The sequence below is a fragment of the Girardinichthys multiradiatus genome, chromosome 22 (assembly GCF_021462225.1).
Source record: "Girardinichthys multiradiatus isolate DD_20200921_A chromosome 22, DD_fGirMul_XY1, whole genome shotgun sequence".
Lineage (NCBI taxonomy): Eukaryota > Metazoa > Chordata > Actinopteri > Cyprinodontiformes > Goodeidae > Girardinichthys > Girardinichthys multiradiatus.
Window position 1 is genome coordinate 45,758,692 of NC_061814.1, and position 18,863 is coordinate 45,777,554.

Sequence of the window (18,863 nt, forward strand, 5' to 3'; positions counted from 1 at the left end):
CTTGATGAGGACTGGGAGGCCAGCGACTAAAGCCATGATGAACTCTGGGAGGCCGAAACAACGGTAGATACGGGGTCCAAAGGGGTCGGCGACGAGCCAGGAGGCTCATGACGACAGACCCCCTGAACCGGAGCTCGTCGTCAAGAGATCAGCAGCTGCTCCGGAGGCCAATGGAAACATCTGAAGTATTCCCAAAAGAGCTCATCCTGGAGCCGTCACCAGATTGACTGGTCATCAGGAGCATGGCTCGGCTGAGCAAAGGACCTTCTGAGGTCCCAAGCGGAAGGCCAGCGGGGAAGCCCCCGAAGCTCCAGAAATGAGGGGAGTCTGTCCTCAGCTCCCTCACTGACAGGAATGTGAACCAGAAGAGGAATGGTGAGTGGAGGCGGTTCAACTTGAGACTCCTCCGGAGCAGGAAAAGGAAACATGCATGGAGGCATTCGGCCCATGGCGTCCGGACCTCGTAGAATGAGGTCAAAAAGAGGAGCGATTTCGGTCACAGCTCTCTCACTCTCTCTCGCCACTGTTCCAGGAGTAAGGGGATAATGGGGTTCAGCAGCCTCCCCATACCTCCAGCCAGTCTGTCAGGTTAGCCACCTCCAACCTTTCCCAAGGCGAACTACGGGGGGAGAAGAGACGGGAGTAGTGACGTATCAGCTCCTCTCCTGCTCTGAACTCGATTGGCCACTCTCTCACATGGTCCATGTGGCGTTGTTCTTCTGTCATAGTACGGGTTTGTGGTAGAACCAACAAGCAAGGGAAGAGTCACCAGGAGGCCGATGATTACAGGTAAGTTGCTTTTAATGGCTTGTACTAACAGGATTCAGACCAGACCAACTCTTCCTGCAGCATTTTGGATCAGCTAAAGGCTTTTTATTGCATTTTGTGGACATACTGACCAGCCTTGAAGTAACAAATGCATGGACTAGTTTTTCTGCGTCACTCCTGGACAGGATATTTCTAATTTTGGCAATGTTCCGGAGATGAAAGAAGGAAATCCTAGAAACCTGTTTAATATAGGATTTAATCTTTGACATGTCCTAGTCAAAGATAACACCAAGGCTTTTTACTTTATTATCAGAGGTCAGTTGAAGGCTGTCCACGTTAGTTAATTGATTAAACAGTTTCTTTTTCAATGACTCCGTTCCAAAGACGATAACTTCTGTCTTGTCTGAATTTAGAAGCAGAAATTTTAAAGTCATCCAAGTTTTTATGTCTTCAAGACATGCTTGTAGTCTATCTAACTGGTTGGGTTCATCAGGATTCATGGATAAGTAAAGCTGAGTGTCATGGTCCATTCTAACACATGAATATGTTTTGTTTAAAACCGTTCCATTCTAGCCCTGCCTTTATGTTTAGGGTCGTTGTTCTGCTGGAATTTGAACCTCCTCCCCAGCCTCTGGATTTGGCTCCATCCATCTTCCCATCAACTCTGACCACCTTCCTTCTCCCTGCTGAAGAGAAGCAGCCCCAGAGCATGATGCTGCCACCACCATATGTGACAGTGGGGATGGTGTGTTCAGAGTGATATACAGTGTTAGTTCTTCGTCACACAGAGCGTTTTACATTTTGGCCAAAAGGTTAAATTTTGGTCTTGTCTGACCAAAGCACCTTCATCCACATGTTTGCTCTGTCCCAACATGGCTTCTGGCAAACTGCAAACAGGACTTCTTATAGTTATCTTTCAACAATGACTTTCTTCTTGCCACTCTTCCATAAATACCATATTTATGCAGTGCAAGACTAATAGTTGTCCTGTGGACAGATTTCTCCACCTGAGCTGTGGATCTCTACAGTTCATCCAGAGTCACCATGGGCCTCTTGGCTGCATCTCTGACCAGTGCTCTCCTTGTTGGGCCTGTGAGTTTAGGTGGACGGCCTTGTCTTGGTAGGTTTCCACCTGTGCCAAACTCTTTATTTCCAGATGATGGATTGAACAGAGCTCCATGAGATGTTCAAAGCTTGGAAATCTTTTAATAGCCTAAACCTGCTTTAAACTTCTCCACAACTTTATCTCTGACCTGTCTGGTTGTTCCTTGGACTTCATGATGCTGTTTGCTCCCCAATGTTCTCCTAATCAACCTCTGAGGTCGTCACAGCAGCTGTATTTGTACTGAGATTAAATTACACCCAGGTGGACTCTATTTAGTCATTAGCAATCATCAGGCAACTTCTGAAGGCAACTGGTTGCTCTCAGAGTGAAAAGGGGGTGAATACTTTGCACGGACTGAGTAACTTTGCACACCGCATTTTCAGTTTTTAATTTGTAAAAAATTTTTTTAATCATGAACAATTTTCTTTGGACTTTGCAATTGTATACCACTTTCTGTTGCTCTTTCGCATAAAATTCCAATAAAATATATTTAAATACTTTTTGCGGCACTAGAGGTCTTTATTTCTTGTTTTTCGACAGTAGGTTGGCAGAAAAGAAGGTAAAGAGGGGGAGACATTCGGCAAAGCTCGCCGGGTCTCGGACTCGAACCCGGGACCGCTGCATCGAGGACTATAGCCTCTGCACGTGGTCGCGCGCTTAACCCCTTTTCCACCAGCGCCGCACCCAGTAAAATATATTTATGTATGTGGAAAAGGTTAAAGGGTATGAATACTTTTACAAGCCACCGTAAGTGAAATTAGTGAAATGGTCTAATATGTTTGTTTGGTTGTATACCTCTCTCTCTGTCTCTCTTCATTAAACCTGACAAACATCAGACAGCAGCTGGACAAGGCTTGCATTAGGCAATGCGTTTTGCAGTCATGCATGGATGCTGACTGGAAGAAATTGCAAGCATTGCGTTGCGCCAAAATATCTCCTTCTCGGGCCCTTTTTTTAACCTAAAAATCATTACACCTGACTTGTTTAGACTTAATGTGCTGAACCAACACTGTTTTTCACACAGTGAGAATGAAAGTGTCCCTTAGATAATTTACATGCAGTTCATGGGCATCGGCGCACAGAATGATGCATGTTAACATGAATGCAACAAAAAAGAGGAATGCAGTTTACCTCCCATTCAAGTTGTTTCCATAATTTTCTGAGATGTATTGCATTATTTAATGAGGTTAAATGTGGTCCGGTTTTATTATTCAGGTTGAAACCATAAAGCTCAAACTTGATGAAAAACTATTTCTATGAATTAAAGAAATTGAATGGAGTCATATTTCAGTGGATTTAGGTAAGTTTTAGTTCTCTGTAGTTTATTGTTGTTGATTGAAAAAGTTTGCATGGCGGCTGCACATTTTCACAGCAGGTCAAAAGTTTACATACACAAATATTGCGCCACAAGGTTTTTGTGCGTACACACGCTTCTTACATAAGGTCCCTGGATATTTTAACTGCTGGAGATGCTGCCACTACAGGTCAACAGAAGTGAAATTTTAGATATTAAAAGATTTTTGTAAAGCACTTACTTGTGTATAGACCCCCATAGTTGTCTTGACAGTACATGTAGTAGCACAAACCAAGCATGAAGTCAAAGGAATAGTCTGTAGAGCAGAGCACAACTCTTCCTACAGCTAACCAGCCTTCTAAACTGAGCAATAAGGGTAGGGATGACAGTGGATCAGGTGGTAGGGGTTTGTCCTGGCAACCCACTGGTTAGTGAGTTGCCAGTTTGAACCCCCACTCCGTCCATCTCAGTCGTGTTCTTGGGCAAGACACTTCATCCGACTTGCCTGCTGATGGTGGTCAAAGGGTTTCGGTGGAACCGATTGTATGGCAGCCTCACTTCTGTCAGTCTGCCCCAGGGCAGCTGTGGCTACATTGTAGCTCACCACTGTCAGTGTGTGAATGGGTGGATGAATGTGTGGATGAATGATTGTAGCGTAAAGTGCTTTGCGGTTCTCTGTCTTGTTGAAGGGCTATACGTGCAGGCCATTTACCATTTACCAAAGTCAGGGAGTTAAACCCAATGGTCACTCTGTCCAGCATTGCTGTGTGGAGAGAGGAGAACCTTCCAGATGGACTGGGTGCTGCAGAGATGGACTGCCATCTCTGCAGCAATCTACCCACCAAGACTGTATGGTAGAGTTGGCAGACAGAAACCAGTCATACTAAAAGGCACATAGCAGTCTGCCTGGTGCAGGTGTTGAAGAAAAGTTGTATTTTCTAAAGAAAGAGAACGATGATAAGGGAGACGTATGTGCTCTGTTGCTCTGGGTAACGTCACTTCCTGTTTTCGCTGTTGGTGAATTGTTTGGTGTGTGAAGCTCTCTCGTTTGATTTGATTTCTCTCTACTGTGATACCTCTTGTTCTAATACATAAGCACGTTAGAACACTTACCTTCTGTTGCTACTTTTACCGTTTGGGGACTCTCCGTGTCTTACACGGTTTTTCTAGTAGTGGTAAGGGGTCGCTAGCTTAGCATTAGCTTTAGCTCCACCATAGGTACGAGATGACTTGAAAAATTACAGACCTATATCCAATCTTCCATTCTTATCTAAAATTCTTGAGAAAATTGTTGCTAATCAAATGTGTGAGCAATTACACAGCAATGACCTGTTTGAAGAGTTTCAGTCAGGTTTCAGAGCTCATCATAGCACTGAAACAGCTCTGCTGAAAGTCACTAATGATATTCTTATGGCCTCAGATAATGGACTTGTGTCTGTTCTGGTTCTGTTAGATCTCAGTGCTGCATTTGATCCAGTCGACCATAATATTCTCTTAAAAAGGCTGGAATATGCTGTAGGGATCAGGGGAACAGCGCTAGGCTGGTTTAAATCTTATCTGTCTGACAGATTCCAGTTTGTTCATGTAAATGATAAATCATCTTTAAACTCCAGGGTTAATTGTGGAGTACCACATAGTTCAGTACTTGGGCCAATTCTCTTTACTATATATATGCTTCCAATAGGTCAAATTATCAGGCAGCATGGGATAAATTTTCACTGTTACGCTGATGATACTCAGCTTTACTTATCCATAAATCCTAATGAGCCCAACCAGTTAGATAGACTACAAGCATGTCTTGAAGATATAAAAACTTGGATGACTTTAAATTTTCTGCTTCTAAATTCAGACAAGACAGAAGTTGTCGTCTTTGGACCGGAGTGTTTAAAAAGAAACTGCATAGTCAATCCCTTAACCTGGATGGGTTAAATTGACCTCCGGTAATAAAGTAAAAAACCTTGGTGTTAACTTTGACTAGGACATGTCATTTAAATCCCATATTAAACAGGTTTCTAGGATTTCCTTATTTCATCTCCAGAACATTGCCAAAATTAGAAATATCCTGTCCAGGAGTGACGCTGAAAAACTAGTCCATGCATTTGTTACTTCAAGGCTGGACTATTGTAATTCTTTACCATCAGGATGTTCACAAAATGCAGTTAAAAGCCTTCAGCTGATTCAAAATGCTGCAGCAAGAGTTCTGATGAAAATTAAAAAGAGAGATCATATTTCTCCTATTTTAGCTTCCCTTCATTGGCTCCCTGTTAAATCCAGAATAGAATTTAAAATTCTCCTCCTCACATATAAAGCCCTTAATGATCTAGCTCCATCATACATCAGATATCTGATTGTTCCATATGTTCCTAACAGAGCACTTTGTTCTCAGACTGCAGGTTTACTGGTGGTTCCTAGAGTCTCTAGAAGTAGAATGGGAGGCAGATCCTTTAGTTATCAGGCTCCTCTCCTGTGGAACCAGCTCCCAGTTTTAGTCCGTGAGGCAGACACCCTGTCTACTTTTCAGAATCAGAATCAGAATCAGAAAAGCTTTATTGCCAAGTACGTTTTTGGACATACAAGGAATTTGTTTTGGCGTAGTCGGTGCAATACAGTACAAATTAAACAGTATAAACATATCTACAATATAATATAAATATATGTGCACAGTTTTAAGTGAGTGAGAGTAAATATAGAGCAGTATAAGATGCAAGAGCAATACAACAGTGCAGGTGATCATTGTGCAAGTAAAGCAGTGCAAGTAAAGCAGGAGTCCAAGCTGAGCGTTAATGTAACTCATAGAGTTACAAGTTACAAGTGTCCTGTCAGCAAAAAAAGGGGGGGTGTGGGGGAAAGGGAGAGTGTCAGGGTGGTTTCCGGGCTTTGTTAACCAGGCTGGTGGCAGATGGGAAAAAACTGTTCTTGTGGCGTGAGGTTTTGGTCCGGATGGACCGCAGCCTCCTGTCAGAGGGGAGAGTCTCAAAGAGTCTGTGACCGGGGTGGGAGGGATCAGCCAGAATCTTCCCTGCCCGCTTCAGGGTCCTGGAGGTGTACAGTTCCTGGAGCGACAGTAGACTGCAGCCAATCACCTTCTCAGCAGACCGAATGACACGCTGCAGCCTGCCCTTATCCTTGGCTGTAGCAGCGGCGTACCAGATGGTGATGGAGGAGGTGAGGATGGACTCAATGATGGCTGTGTAGAAGTGCACCATCATAGTCTTTGGCAGGTTGAATTTCTTCAGCTGCCGCAGGAAGAACATCCTCTGCTGGGCTTTCTTGATGAGGGAGCTGATGTTTGGCTCCCACTTGAGATCCTGGGAGATGATGGTTCCCAGGAAGCGGAAAGATTCCACAGTGTCAATTGTGGAGTCACAGAGGGTGATGGGGGCAGGTGGGGCTGGGTTCTGTCTGAAGTTCACGTTAAGGCTAGGCTTAAAACTTTCCTTTTTGATAAAGCTTATAGTTAGAGTGGCTTAGTTTATCCTGAGCTATCTTCCTTATTTTTTACCTCCGTCTTCTTCCCTCCCTGTTGGTTAGAGTAAGGGGGTCAGGTTTAGCCTAAACCGGCTCAGTTATGGTTGAGGTGCAAACACACCCTCCATTTCTGCTACCTGTATGACCCCTTCTCTTTTCCAATGGTTATAATCAGTCTGACAGAGAGACGTATCCCAATCCTTGTGGTTTTTAGTATAACAATGACCATCAGTGGGACCCTTTGTGGGGTTCCTTGAGACAACATTGTTGTAAATAAGCGCCGTTTAACTAAATAATCTGAACTGAAACTGTGTAGTTATGCTGGTATAGGCTTAGGCTGCTGGAGGACATAACGACCACTTTCACCCTCTTCGCTACATTCTCACACTACTCTCCAATTTTGCATTATTTGCTGTTATTTCAGCTTTTAACTTTGTTCTCTCTTTTTTCTTCCTAGAAGCTACACCTGGCCTGACTCTGTGTCTACCTGTGACACCTTTCTGGAGAGAGGAATCGTCCGAGCTTCTGCTGGCAACAACTTAATGCTCACCTTCTACAGATGATCCACATAGCCCTGTCTTTCAGTGTTTAACCCTTTCTCTCTCCTAGACATGGCTACTGACTGAGCTTCTACTGTAACTAACTCTATGTGCTCTCTTTCACCTTTCTCTAATCTTGAAAACTGGCTCAAAGTTTATCTGTTCTTTCTTTCTAGATGAAACGACTAAAGGAGCTACATCCATTAACATTTACTTTTCCTTCCCATAGAAAGTACTCCTGGATCAGTGCTTCTTTGTTCTCTTTGTGTCTCTGCTCTGTTCTCTCAAACCCCCAGTCGGTCGTGGCAGATGGCCGCTCACACTGAGCCTGGTTCTGGTTCTGCTGGAGGTTTCTTCCTGTTAAAAGGGAGTTTTTCCTCTCCACTGTCGCTACATGCATGCTCATTATGAGGGATTGCTGCAAAGTCAACGCCAGTGACTGTCCACTGTCTCTACATGCTCATCCAGGAGGAGTGAATGCTGCAAGTCACTGACTGGATGCAATCTGCTGGGTTTCCTTAGATAGAAAAACTTTTTATCCAATTTGATTAAATAACTGAATCTGACTGAACTGTTCAATGGTTAGGATTAATTAGAATCTATGTACCTTGACTTTTGTGAAGTGCCTTGAGACGACATGTGTTGTGAATTGGCGCTATATAAATAAAATTGAATTGAATTGAATAACCATTCAATCAGCTATATTAATTTAGCCTTATAAGGGAGACAGGTCTTTCAGCATCACACGCATTACTGAGCAGAGCTGAGACCAGTCTCATGAAACAACGGTCGACACTTCCTTATATCAGCTTATCAAAAACCCCATGTGGCCTGGCATCCCCTCTAGGAAGAGCAGAGGCGAGAATCAACCTAACTTTCACGCAGACATCCCCACTCCTCCGCAACAAATGTTCTCGAGTTGAACCAGCAGGGGTTCCAAGGGCATATTTCCCCTTTAGCTTGTAAATGCAGTAGGGATGACCAACAGGAGGCAGCAGAAAGGAAGGTGGAAGCGTTGGTCAGCTCAGACAGATCGTCACCTCAGAAGGACAAAAGCAATTTAACTTTTCTCTCACACAGGCCAAAGGACTCCTGAAGGACTCTCAGACTAGGAGAAAGACAATTCTCTGCTTTGACAAGAGACAAACTGAACCCGATGTTAAGTTTGGACAAAATGAGGCACCACTCATTACATAGCCTAGCCAACACTATCCCTACACTAAAGCATGGTGGTGGCAGCATCATACTGTGTGGATGCTTTTCAATGGCAGAAACTGACTGAGACTGGGCCGACAATTCTTTCAGCAGCATGAAGACCACAAACATACAGTCAAGAAATTCAAGGAGTGGTTTCAAGATAACCCTGTGAATCTGCTTCAGTGGTCCAGCCAGAGCCCAGACGTAAGTCTGATGGAACATCTCTGGAGATAACTCAAAATGGTTATCCCTTCAACCTGATGAAACTTGAGAGGTTCTGCAAAGAGAAATGGGCCAAACTACTCCAGCTTGTGGTATCACATCTAAGATTTTACAAAGTGGAGCAGTTGGCAGCACTGTTGCCTTGCAGCAAGAAGGTCCTGGGACAGAATCTCAGTCTGCATTCTTTCAGCATGGAGTTTGCTTGTTCTTCCCATGCATGAGTGGGTTCTGGGTACTCCGGCTTCCTCCCACAGTCCAAAAACAATACTGTCAGGATAATTGGTCTCTAAACGCCCTTAAGTTTGTGTGTGAACATGGTTGTTTGTCTTGTGTTTCTCTGCAATGGGCTAGCGACCTGTCTGGGGTTGTTGACTACATCTCGCCCAATAACTGCTACATATAGGCAGCCCCCCACCCAACCCTGTGAGGACCAGCAGGTATAGACAAATGATAGATATTTAAGAAGACCTGAAGCACATAAAGTATTGAGCAAAGGTTGTGAATAGTTTATGTGCCGTATTTTCCCGACTATAAGCCACTACTTTTTCCCCATGCTTTGAACCATGCAGCTTAGAGGTTTTTCTGTGGATTTTTCTTCACCTGCCAGGGGGCACTTTAGCAGAAAGGTGGGACACTGAGCAACAATTCCATTCAATTTCAATTCAGTTTATTTATATAGCGCCAATTCACAACACGTCGTCTCAAAGCACTTCACAAAAGTCAGGTACATACATTCCAATTAATCCTAATCACACTGACATGTTCAGTTAAACTATGTAATCAGTTCAGTCGATATCAGCGGCTTTTAGCCCGGTGCGGCTTATTTATGTATATTTCCATTTAAAAACAAAAACGTTATGGGTGCGGCTTATATTGAGGTGCGCTCTACAGTCGGGAAAATATGGCACTTGTTTTGTCTTTGCTTTTATTTTCAGTGTATTTGCAAAAATCTAAAAAAGAAATGTTCACTTTGTCGTTATGGGATGTCCTGTGTAGAGTTGCAATGGAAAAAATTAATTTAATCCATTTTGAAAAAAGGTTGCAATAATAAAATGTGGAAGAAGTGAAAAGATGTGAATAATTCAATTCATTTTATTTATATAGCGCCAATTCACAACACGTCGTCTCAAGGCACTTCACAAAAGTCAGGTTCATACATTCCAATTAACACTTCCTGGATGCTCTTTAAGTCAATTAAATCCAGATGGATTCAAACTACTTTCGTACTCTTTCTTGTTTTTTGGTGCATTGTGTCTCTTGCTGTATCTTAATGTTAGTTTTCTGTATCTAGAAAAAATAGCTCCTGGATTGTCGTTGATATTGACTGTAGTCATGAGTGGCCACGCTGCTCTGCTCTTTCAATCACCAAAACATATTTGGTTCAGTTCACTAAGCTGTATTAGCTGATCTCAGCGGTCGTATATGTTTGACTGTGAATCATCATCAGAGGGAGTTTTCCCACATGCAGTTTGTGTTTTTGGTCGCATAAATTAATAATGAGGGGAAACAATAATGAATTGTAGCCCAACTGTTTCAAGCTCATTTGGAAATTCACAGTTTAGTCCAGGATGATTGACAAACTGTTCCCTTACCACTATACCACCACCACCCTTCAGCAGAGCATTAACACCCAGAAACAAACACAATGTCCTCTTAGGTGATTCTGTGAGCATCACTCCAATCGAATATCATTAATTTACATGGTCTCACCTTGGAGACAATTGAGCGAAATGACAAATTTAACGGGGAAGGTTGCAGGGCTGCATATCAGTCCAAGTGAGTAGCTGATCAAAGATAAAAATGAACCATTGAGGTTCCACCTCCTAAAACATTTCATAAACATGTCGCCCAACATCCCCAGTCCTGTCAGCTGAGTTCTCTGAATTTACCATCTGCTCTATAGCTTTTATTGAGATGTTCTGCTCTCTGTTCTGAGAGCTCTGGTGTTTCCTTTTTCAGACACACTCGTGGTTCTCTGAACACGTTCCAGCGGTCTGAAGGCATCACTATGTCAGCAAACAGCTCTCTATTATCTCTTCTGCTGTCAACCTATGACCTCACCTTGGCCTGTGGTCGCTGCTACATCCAGGAAAACCAAATCACATTCAGACTGAGACCAGTTGAACACCAATGTGACCACCAGGTCCTGCTCTGCAGAGCCAAAGGAGGCAGCATTTGGAGGCCTGTCTCTAAACGACCAACATTTCCAAACCCAAAACAATATGAAGCCTGCTGGTTTTTTAAGGAGGGCCTTGGTTGCACCGTGCACAAGAACCGCTGCACCTATGCAAAGAGTGATGAGGAAGCTGCTGTGTGGACGTTTGAAAAGAAACATGGAGTGGACCATCAGTTTTTCTTTAACATGTTGGTTCAGTCCAAGAGTAAACCTGAGCAGAAAAGCAATACGGGGCCTCAGTGTGAGCTCTTTGTTGTTCTAGATCTGAAGGCCGCTTGTGATTTATGCTCCAACAAGCTGAATGAAGTCACATACAGTATTCAGTCAGTTATTCACCAGTGTAGCAGGAGTCTCCTCTTAGCTAAAGGGAAGGCATCTCACCAGTGGAAGGTTATTTCTGAGCGGCCGACTGGTGGAACCATTGGTCCTAGAGTCCTTTATAAAGTATGTGATTACTTTGTTGAGGGTTCTGGATGTAACAAACATACAGCAGGTCAGGGATGCACCTATGCCAGAAGCTTCGAAGAGGCCACTGTGTGGAACTATCTCAGAGAGAGAAAGATTGGTAAAGCAGAGTTAATCAGACACATAACCGAGTCCAACTCAGTTTCAGAAACACCAGAACGTGCAGCTCAGAGCATTCTCCAGAGGTTTTCTGGAAAATTCATCGAGTTCTGCAAAAATTGTTTTGTAGAGCGGCCAACAAAACTGTCACCAAAACGATGGAATGACACGTGCTCTGCAGATGCAGCTCACACCTGGGATCCAACCTTGGTTCATCACCTGTCAGAGAACAGCTCAAAGCACATTTACAGCCAGGTCCGCCCTCTTCCTCTAAAGTGCAGTTTTAAGTTCTGCAGTCACGTCAGACAGGGTAAGCCCTGCTGGCACCAGGCTGGCCACTGCCAGGCCGCCCAGAGCGAGGTGGAGATGGCCGTGTGGAAAGCCGAGCACAGCGGCCTCTCGGTTCGGCCTCACCTCCTTCAGCTGAGTCAGCAGGACCAGGTCCTGTCCAAGCAGGTCTCTTTATTCTGTAAGGTGTGTCTCCTAGTGCTTTCCTCTCCAGAGAGCTTCTACAAACACTGCTCCACATTAGAACATGCCCAGCTCCTGTCCCAGGACACCACCACCAGGTGGAGACAACGACAGCCTCCCCATGGCCGGCGCACGGAGCTGTGGCTCTGCGACAGGTAAGAATAATTATTTAACTCTCATAGCTTTACATAAAACAACCAACATTTTTACTGTCATACTAACAAAAGCTTTGTGTTGTAGACCAGAAACCTGTGAATATGGTTCAAAGTGTCCTAAAGCTCATTCTGCGGAGGAACTGCAGGAGTGGATAATGAGATCTGATGAGGAGAAGGAGATCCGACGCAGCATTGAGACTCAGGGCCTGATGTGCTACAACCAGCAGCTTCTAGATGAGTTCAGGAACAGCAGCAATGAAGTCTGCATTGTGAGCATTAAGTCTCATTGTGAATGTGTTGCTAGGTCCAGTTAGTAAAGAGAATAATCAGACCTCAGACAAGAAAACTGTAATATCTAAATAATCAGAATGATTATAATTTCCCCCCGATCTGTCAGTGATGGGTTTGGTTGCAATAGCTAGCAGACTGACAAGTCTGTTAACTTTCCTAATTCTCAATTCCCAACAGCTGTCTGAACAGGTTGATGATGTCAGCATCTCCTGTGATGAAGATTTAACCGTTGAGACTGAAAACATCAATGAAACACTGACATGGAACTTCACAGTAGAGACAGAGGTAAAAGTTTCAATTTGAAGAAAGTTCAAGAAAGTTTTGGTGTTTTCAGCAGGGTTTCCAGGCATGATCTCACATTACATTATTACAGTTCAGTTTATCTATATAGCAAAGACAATCAGATGTCATCTTTAGACACTTTACAAGACCAACATATCATTTCTATGCAGAAATAGACAACCAAGACGATCAAGTTATATAGACATCCATCTTTATTCTAACTTTCTAACCTTAATGAATTAAAAACCAATATAAATCTAGTCTGGAATTCTGGAAAAGCACAAGTTGCTCAGTCTGGATATTTTTGTTAAGTTTGATTATATTAGATTGATATTCATTTCAATTCCAAAAAACGTTAAATGTGAATTACAATCACAATCTCTCTGTGATTCTAATCCATACCAGAGGACCAGAAAACAGATCCTGCAAAGAAACAGCAAAGTATCACAGACAGAGGGGAGACAGACAAAATATTAGTTTATTTTAAAGAAATGTCATTTAATTATATTAATCATGATGATATGCTATACATCTATCACTCATGTAAGCAGTGAATGGACGAGGGAGATGTTATTAAAACCAAAGACACAGAGGAACCAAAACCTGGAGCTGTTATTCCTGGGAGAACATTGCTTAAATATGGTGTTCTCGTAACTTTCTTCACAGTTTTCTGCAACCTTCACCAGAAAGCAGCATGACATGACAAAAGGTGCCTTCTTGCAGTCGTCTTTTTCAGTGAAGGGAAAAAATATTTTAATGCATCACAAATGGAAATAAACAGACTAAGTAAAACAAACCTATGATGGTGATCAAAAAAGGCAATTAGACAACATGTAACAGAGATTATTTCATTTAAATATATAGACGTTTACATTTTTTGAGACTAATTTATAAATAGATTTTATGATGTGAATTTTTTCTGATGCCCTAATATTTTATTTATTATTTATATAAAGATGGATTTTCATGATGATTTTGAATAACTATTAATGCTTAAATGCATCAAAAATTCTGTTTTATTTCTATAGCGCCAATTCACGACATGTCGTCTCAAGGCTCTTTACAAAGTCAGTTCAATCCAATCGTCCAGATTCCCAGTCAGGTTCATACATTCCAATTAATCGTAATCATTGAACAGTTCAGTCAGATTCAGTTATTTATTCAAATTGGATAAAAAGTTTTTCTATCTAAGGAAACCCAGCAGATTGCATCCAGTCAGTGACTTGCAGCATTCACTCTTCCTGGATGAGCATGTAGAGACAGTGGACAGTCACTGGTGTTGACTTTGCAGCAATCCCTCATACTGAGCATGCATGTAGCGACAGTGGAGAGGAAAAACTCCCTTTTAACAGGAAGAAACCTCCAGCAGAACCAGAACCAGGCTCAGTGTGAGCGGCCATTTGCCATGACGACGGTGGTGATGGTGAAAGGGGTTTGTCCTGTAACCTGTGGGTTGCTGTTTCGAACCCTTGCTCTGTCTCTTATATGCAACAAGATGGCGCCGACGATGGCAGCCTCGGAGCTTCGCTCTCTCTTTGTTTTTGTATTTTGTGTAATTTTATGTTTTTTGAGCCACAGTTCTGTGGTGTCGGGCCACAATCCTGTGGTCTTATTCAGTAGAGATGAACTTCTCAACATCCGAGAGTCCTCTCTTGGGTTTTTTTCACCATCTTTAATCGATCCGAGGTTCATTGAGCTCCTGGCAAGCGGAGCTGCGGCTCTATATGGGATTCTGCGCCGAAAACGGCGGAGGGGAAAGCGTGCTGGCGCGCTGGTAAAGCTCCGCAAAAGAGGACTTCGCACACCACTGCCTTCAATTCACCTGGCAAATGTCCGCTCTCTCAACAACAAGATGGACGAGCTGCTTCTTCTCACCGGTAAAAACTCAGACCTCCGCGGATCAGCGGTTCTCTGCTTCACCGAGACATGGCTGAGTGAAAACATCCCGGACTGCGCACTGCTGATGCCGGACTTCCAGCTGTTCAGAGCGGATCGTAGTGCGGAGCTATCGGGGAAGAGACGAGGAGGCGGAATCTGCTTTTATATAAATGAAGGTTGGTGCAGAGACGTAAAAGTGCTGGAAAAACATGTAGTCCTGATCTGGAGTCATTTTCCATAATCTGTAAACCGTTTTATTCACTGAGAGAGTTTTCCTCGTTTATAATAATCGGCTCATATTTTCCACCGCATGGCTGCACTTCTGCCGCGGAAAAACATCTTGCTGAGCTGATTACAGACCTGGAGAAAAAATACACGGACTCTTTCATTATAATACTGGGAGATTTGAACAGCGCAAACCTCTCCAATGAACTCCCCAAATACAGACAACATATTAAGTGTCCCACCAGAGACAAAAACACACTGGACCATTGTTACACAGCTTTAAAGGACTCATATCATGCTGGTACCAGGGCTGTTCTGGGTTTTTCAGATCATTATCTAATCCACCTCATCCCAACCTACAGACAGAGACTAAGAGCTTCCAAACCCAAGGTTCACACTGTTAAGAAGTGGACTGAGGAATCAAAGCAGATGCTACAGGCCTGCTTTGAATGCACAGACTGGACTGTTTTTGAAACCTCAGCCACTGACTTAAACCAACTAACTGATGTGGTGACATCATACATCAGTTTCTGTGAGGACATGTGTGTGCAGACCAAGACCTTCTGCACCTTTGGGAACAACAAGCCATGGTTTACTCCACACCTCAGGAATCTGCGCAGGGAAAAGGAAGAAGCTCACAGCAGTGGAGATTGGGCGCGGTACAGGCAGGCCAGGAACAGACTAACAAAGGAGATCAAAGCAGCTAAGAGAAGCTACAGTGAGAAGCTGAAGAACATCCTTTCTACTGGTGACACTTCAGCTGTATGGACTGGTCTGAGAAACCTGACTGCCTATAGGAGCCCCTCCACCCATCCTGAACAGAGTCGTCTCCTGGCCAACCGTCTGAATGGCTTCTACTGCAGACATGACAAGAAGCCATTCACACCTCAAATCATCTCCTCTACATCCCATTCAGGAGCAAATTCCTCCCATAAAGCTACCAACCCCCTACCTTCAGATCCTCTGCCTGCACTAAAGATCTCAGAGGAAGATGTAAACAGGCTCTTTCAGCGCATGAAAACAAAGAAAGCTGGAGGACCTGATAACGTCTCCCCATCATGCCTGAAAGCAACTCGCTCCGATCTTCACAAGGATCTTCAACAAGTCACTGGAGAAATGTGAGGTCCCCTCCTGCCTCAAACGATCCACCATCATCCCAGTTCCCAAGAAACCCACCATCCTAGGATTAAATGACTACAGGCCTGTAGCCCTGACGTCTGTGGTCATGAAATCCTTTGAGCGGCTGGTGTTGAAGCAGCTGAAAGACATCACAGGCCCCCTGCTGGACCCCCTGCAGTTTGCTTACCGAGCAAACAGGTCGGCAGATAATGCTGTTAACTTAGGTCTACACTTCATCCTGCAACACTTCGACCATCCAGGGACGTACGCCAGGATCCTGTTTGTAGACTTCAGCTCCACCTTCAACACCATCATACCAGACATCCTCCACCAGAAGCTCACCCAGCTCAACGTCCCAGCCTCCACCTGTCAGTGGATCAACAGCTTCCTGATGGACCGACAGCAGCAGGTGAGACTGGGGAGCATCTTCTCCTGATCCAGATCAATAAATACTGGTGCCCCCCAGGGGTGTGTTCTATCCCCACTCCTCTTCTCTCTGTACACAAATGACTGCACCTCATTGGACTCGTCCGTGAAACTCCTTAAGTTTGCAGATGACACCACTGTCATTGGACTGATCCAGGACGGTGATGAGTCTGCATACAGACAGGAGGTAGATCGGCTGGTACACTGGTTCAGTCAGAACAACATTGAACTGAACCCACTCAAGACTGTGGAAATGGTGGTGGACCTTCGGAGAACACCACCCCCATACACCCCCCTCACCATCCTCAACAACACTGTATCGGCCGTGGACCACTTCAGGTTCTTAGGAACCACCATCTCTGAGGACCTGAGATGGTCTTCACACATAGACACTGTTCGAAAGAAGGCCCAGCAGAGACTGTACTTCCTGAGGAAACTCAAGAAGTTCAACCTTCCACAGGAGCTGCTGGTCATCTTCTACACTGCCATCATTCAATCTGTCCTGTCTTCATCCATCTCAGTGTGGTTTGGATCATCCACAAAACAGGACAGGTCCAGACTGCAACGAATAATCAGGACTGCAGAGAGAATAATCAGGGCTGACCTTCCCTCCATCCAGGACTTATACAGGTCAAGGGTCAGGAAAAGAGCTGCCAAAATCTCAGCTGACCCCACACAACCTGCACATAAACTGTTTAGAGTTTTACCTTCAGGTGGCGCTACAGAGCACTGTTCACTAAAACCAGCCGCTACAGAGACAGTTTCTTCCTCCAGGCTGTTTCTCTGATGAACATTTAATAGAGTACAAAACAACAGCATACAGATGTTGCAAATGCACCTTTTTATTAGATATGTGTATATTGTACATTGTAAATTTGTATATTCTGTAATGCAAAAACAGAACAAAAGAGCAAAGTGTACCGAAGGCAAATTCCTTGTTTGTATGTACGAACTTGGCAATAAAGCTGATTCTGATTCTGATTCTGTCCGTCTCAGTCGCTGTGTCCTTGGGAGGGAAACTCCATCCGCCTTGCCTGCTGATGGTGGTTAGAGTGCCCAGTGGCTCGCATTGAATGGCAGCCTCACTTCTGTCAGTCTGCCCCAGCACAGCTGTGGCTACAGTTTAGTCAGTTTGGGAATGGGTGGGTGACTGACTATAGTGTAAAGAGTTTTGAGGTCTCTGGAGCCTTGATAAAGTCTGAGGACTATGTAAGTGCAAGCGATTTACCATTTACCATGACCGACTGGCAAATAAACCTTTTTCCTAGAAATGATGATTGTAGCACATCAGACATACTAAGTTGTCGAGTTGGCATGTAGCAGAGCAGGTACCTCATATACAGAGTCCTTTATGTAGCCATCCAGGGTTTGATTCCCGACCTCAGGACTTCTGCTGGATGTCAACTGTGGGTCACCAACAATTGTGCCACTGGTGATCTTGTATGTGTATATACACTGCTCAAAACAATAGAGGGAACACTCAAATAACTCATCCTAGATCTGAATGAATGAAATATTTTCGTTGAATACTTTGTTCTGTACAAAATCACACAGAAATCATCAATGGAAATCAAATTTATTAACCAATGGAGGCCTGGATTTGGAGTCACACACAAAATTAAAGTGGAAAAACACACTAGAGGCTGATCCAACTTTGAGGCTGATCCAACTTTGATGTAATGTCCTTGAAACAAATCAAAATTAGGCTCAGTATTGTGTATGACCTCCCTACGACGCCTGGGCATGCTCCTGATTAGACGGCGGATGGTCTCCTGAGGGATCTCCTCCCAGACCTGGACTAAAGCATCAGCCAACTCCTGGACAGTCTGTGGTGCAACGTAATGTTGGTGGATGGAGCGAGACATGATGTCCCAGATGTGCTCAATCGGATTCAGGTCTGGGGAACAGGCGGGCCAGTCCATAGCTTCAATGTCTTCATCTTGCAGGAACTGCTGACACACTCCAGCCACATGAGGTCTAGCATTGTCCTGCATTAGGAGGAACCCAGGGCCAACATCAACAGCATATGGTCTCACAAGGGGTCTGAGGATCTCATCTCGGTACCTAATGGCAGTCAGGCTACCTCTGGCAAGCACATGGAAAAAAATGCCACCCCACACAATTACTGACCCACTGCCAAACCTACAACCCCCTGCAACATCCATCATGCTGAAGGGTGTTGAAGGCAGCCGCTTGCTCTCCACGGTGTCTCCAGACTCTGTCACGTCTGTCACATGTGCTCAGTGTGAACCTGCTTTCATCTGTGAAGAGCAAAAGGCGACAGTGGCGAATTTGCCAATCCTGGTGTTCTCTGGCAAATGCCTAGCGTCCTGCACGGTGTTGGGCTGTGAGTACAACCTCCCTTTGTGGACGTCGGGCCCTCATACCATCCTCATGGAGTCGGTTTCTAACCGTTTGTGCAGACACATGCACATTTGTGGCCTGCTGGAGGTCATTTTGCAGGGCTCTGGCAGTGCTCCTCCTGTTCCTCCTTGCACAAAGGTGGAGGTAGCGGTCCTGCTGCTGGGTTGTTGTCCTCCTACGGCCTCCTCCACGTCTCCTGGTGTACTGGCCTGTCTCCTGGTAGCGCCTCCAGGCTCTGGACACTACGCTGACAGACACAGCAAACCTTCTTGCCACAGCTGGCATTGATGTGCCATCCTGGATGAGATGCACTACCTGA

General features: G+C 44.4%; 1 protein-coding gene across 1 annotated transcript in view; it reads left to right on the forward strand.

The window, feature by feature from the left end:
* The window catches only part of LOC124859083 (helicase with zinc finger domain 2-like), a 69,751-nt gene that overhangs the window by 10,328 nt on the left and 40,560 nt on the right, over positions 1 to 18,863 (forward strand). The window contains exons 3-5 of the mRNA XM_047351583.1: positions 10,553 to 11,959; positions 12,045 to 12,228; positions 12,428 to 12,535. Of these exons, the coding sequence (XP_047207539.1) occupies positions 10,602 to 11,959; positions 12,045 to 12,228; positions 12,428 to 12,535 (1,650 nt within the window). The 5' untranslated portion in view covers positions 10,553 to 10,601. The remainder of the gene's footprint in view (positions 1 to 10,552; positions 11,960 to 12,044; positions 12,229 to 12,427; positions 12,536 to 18,863) is intronic.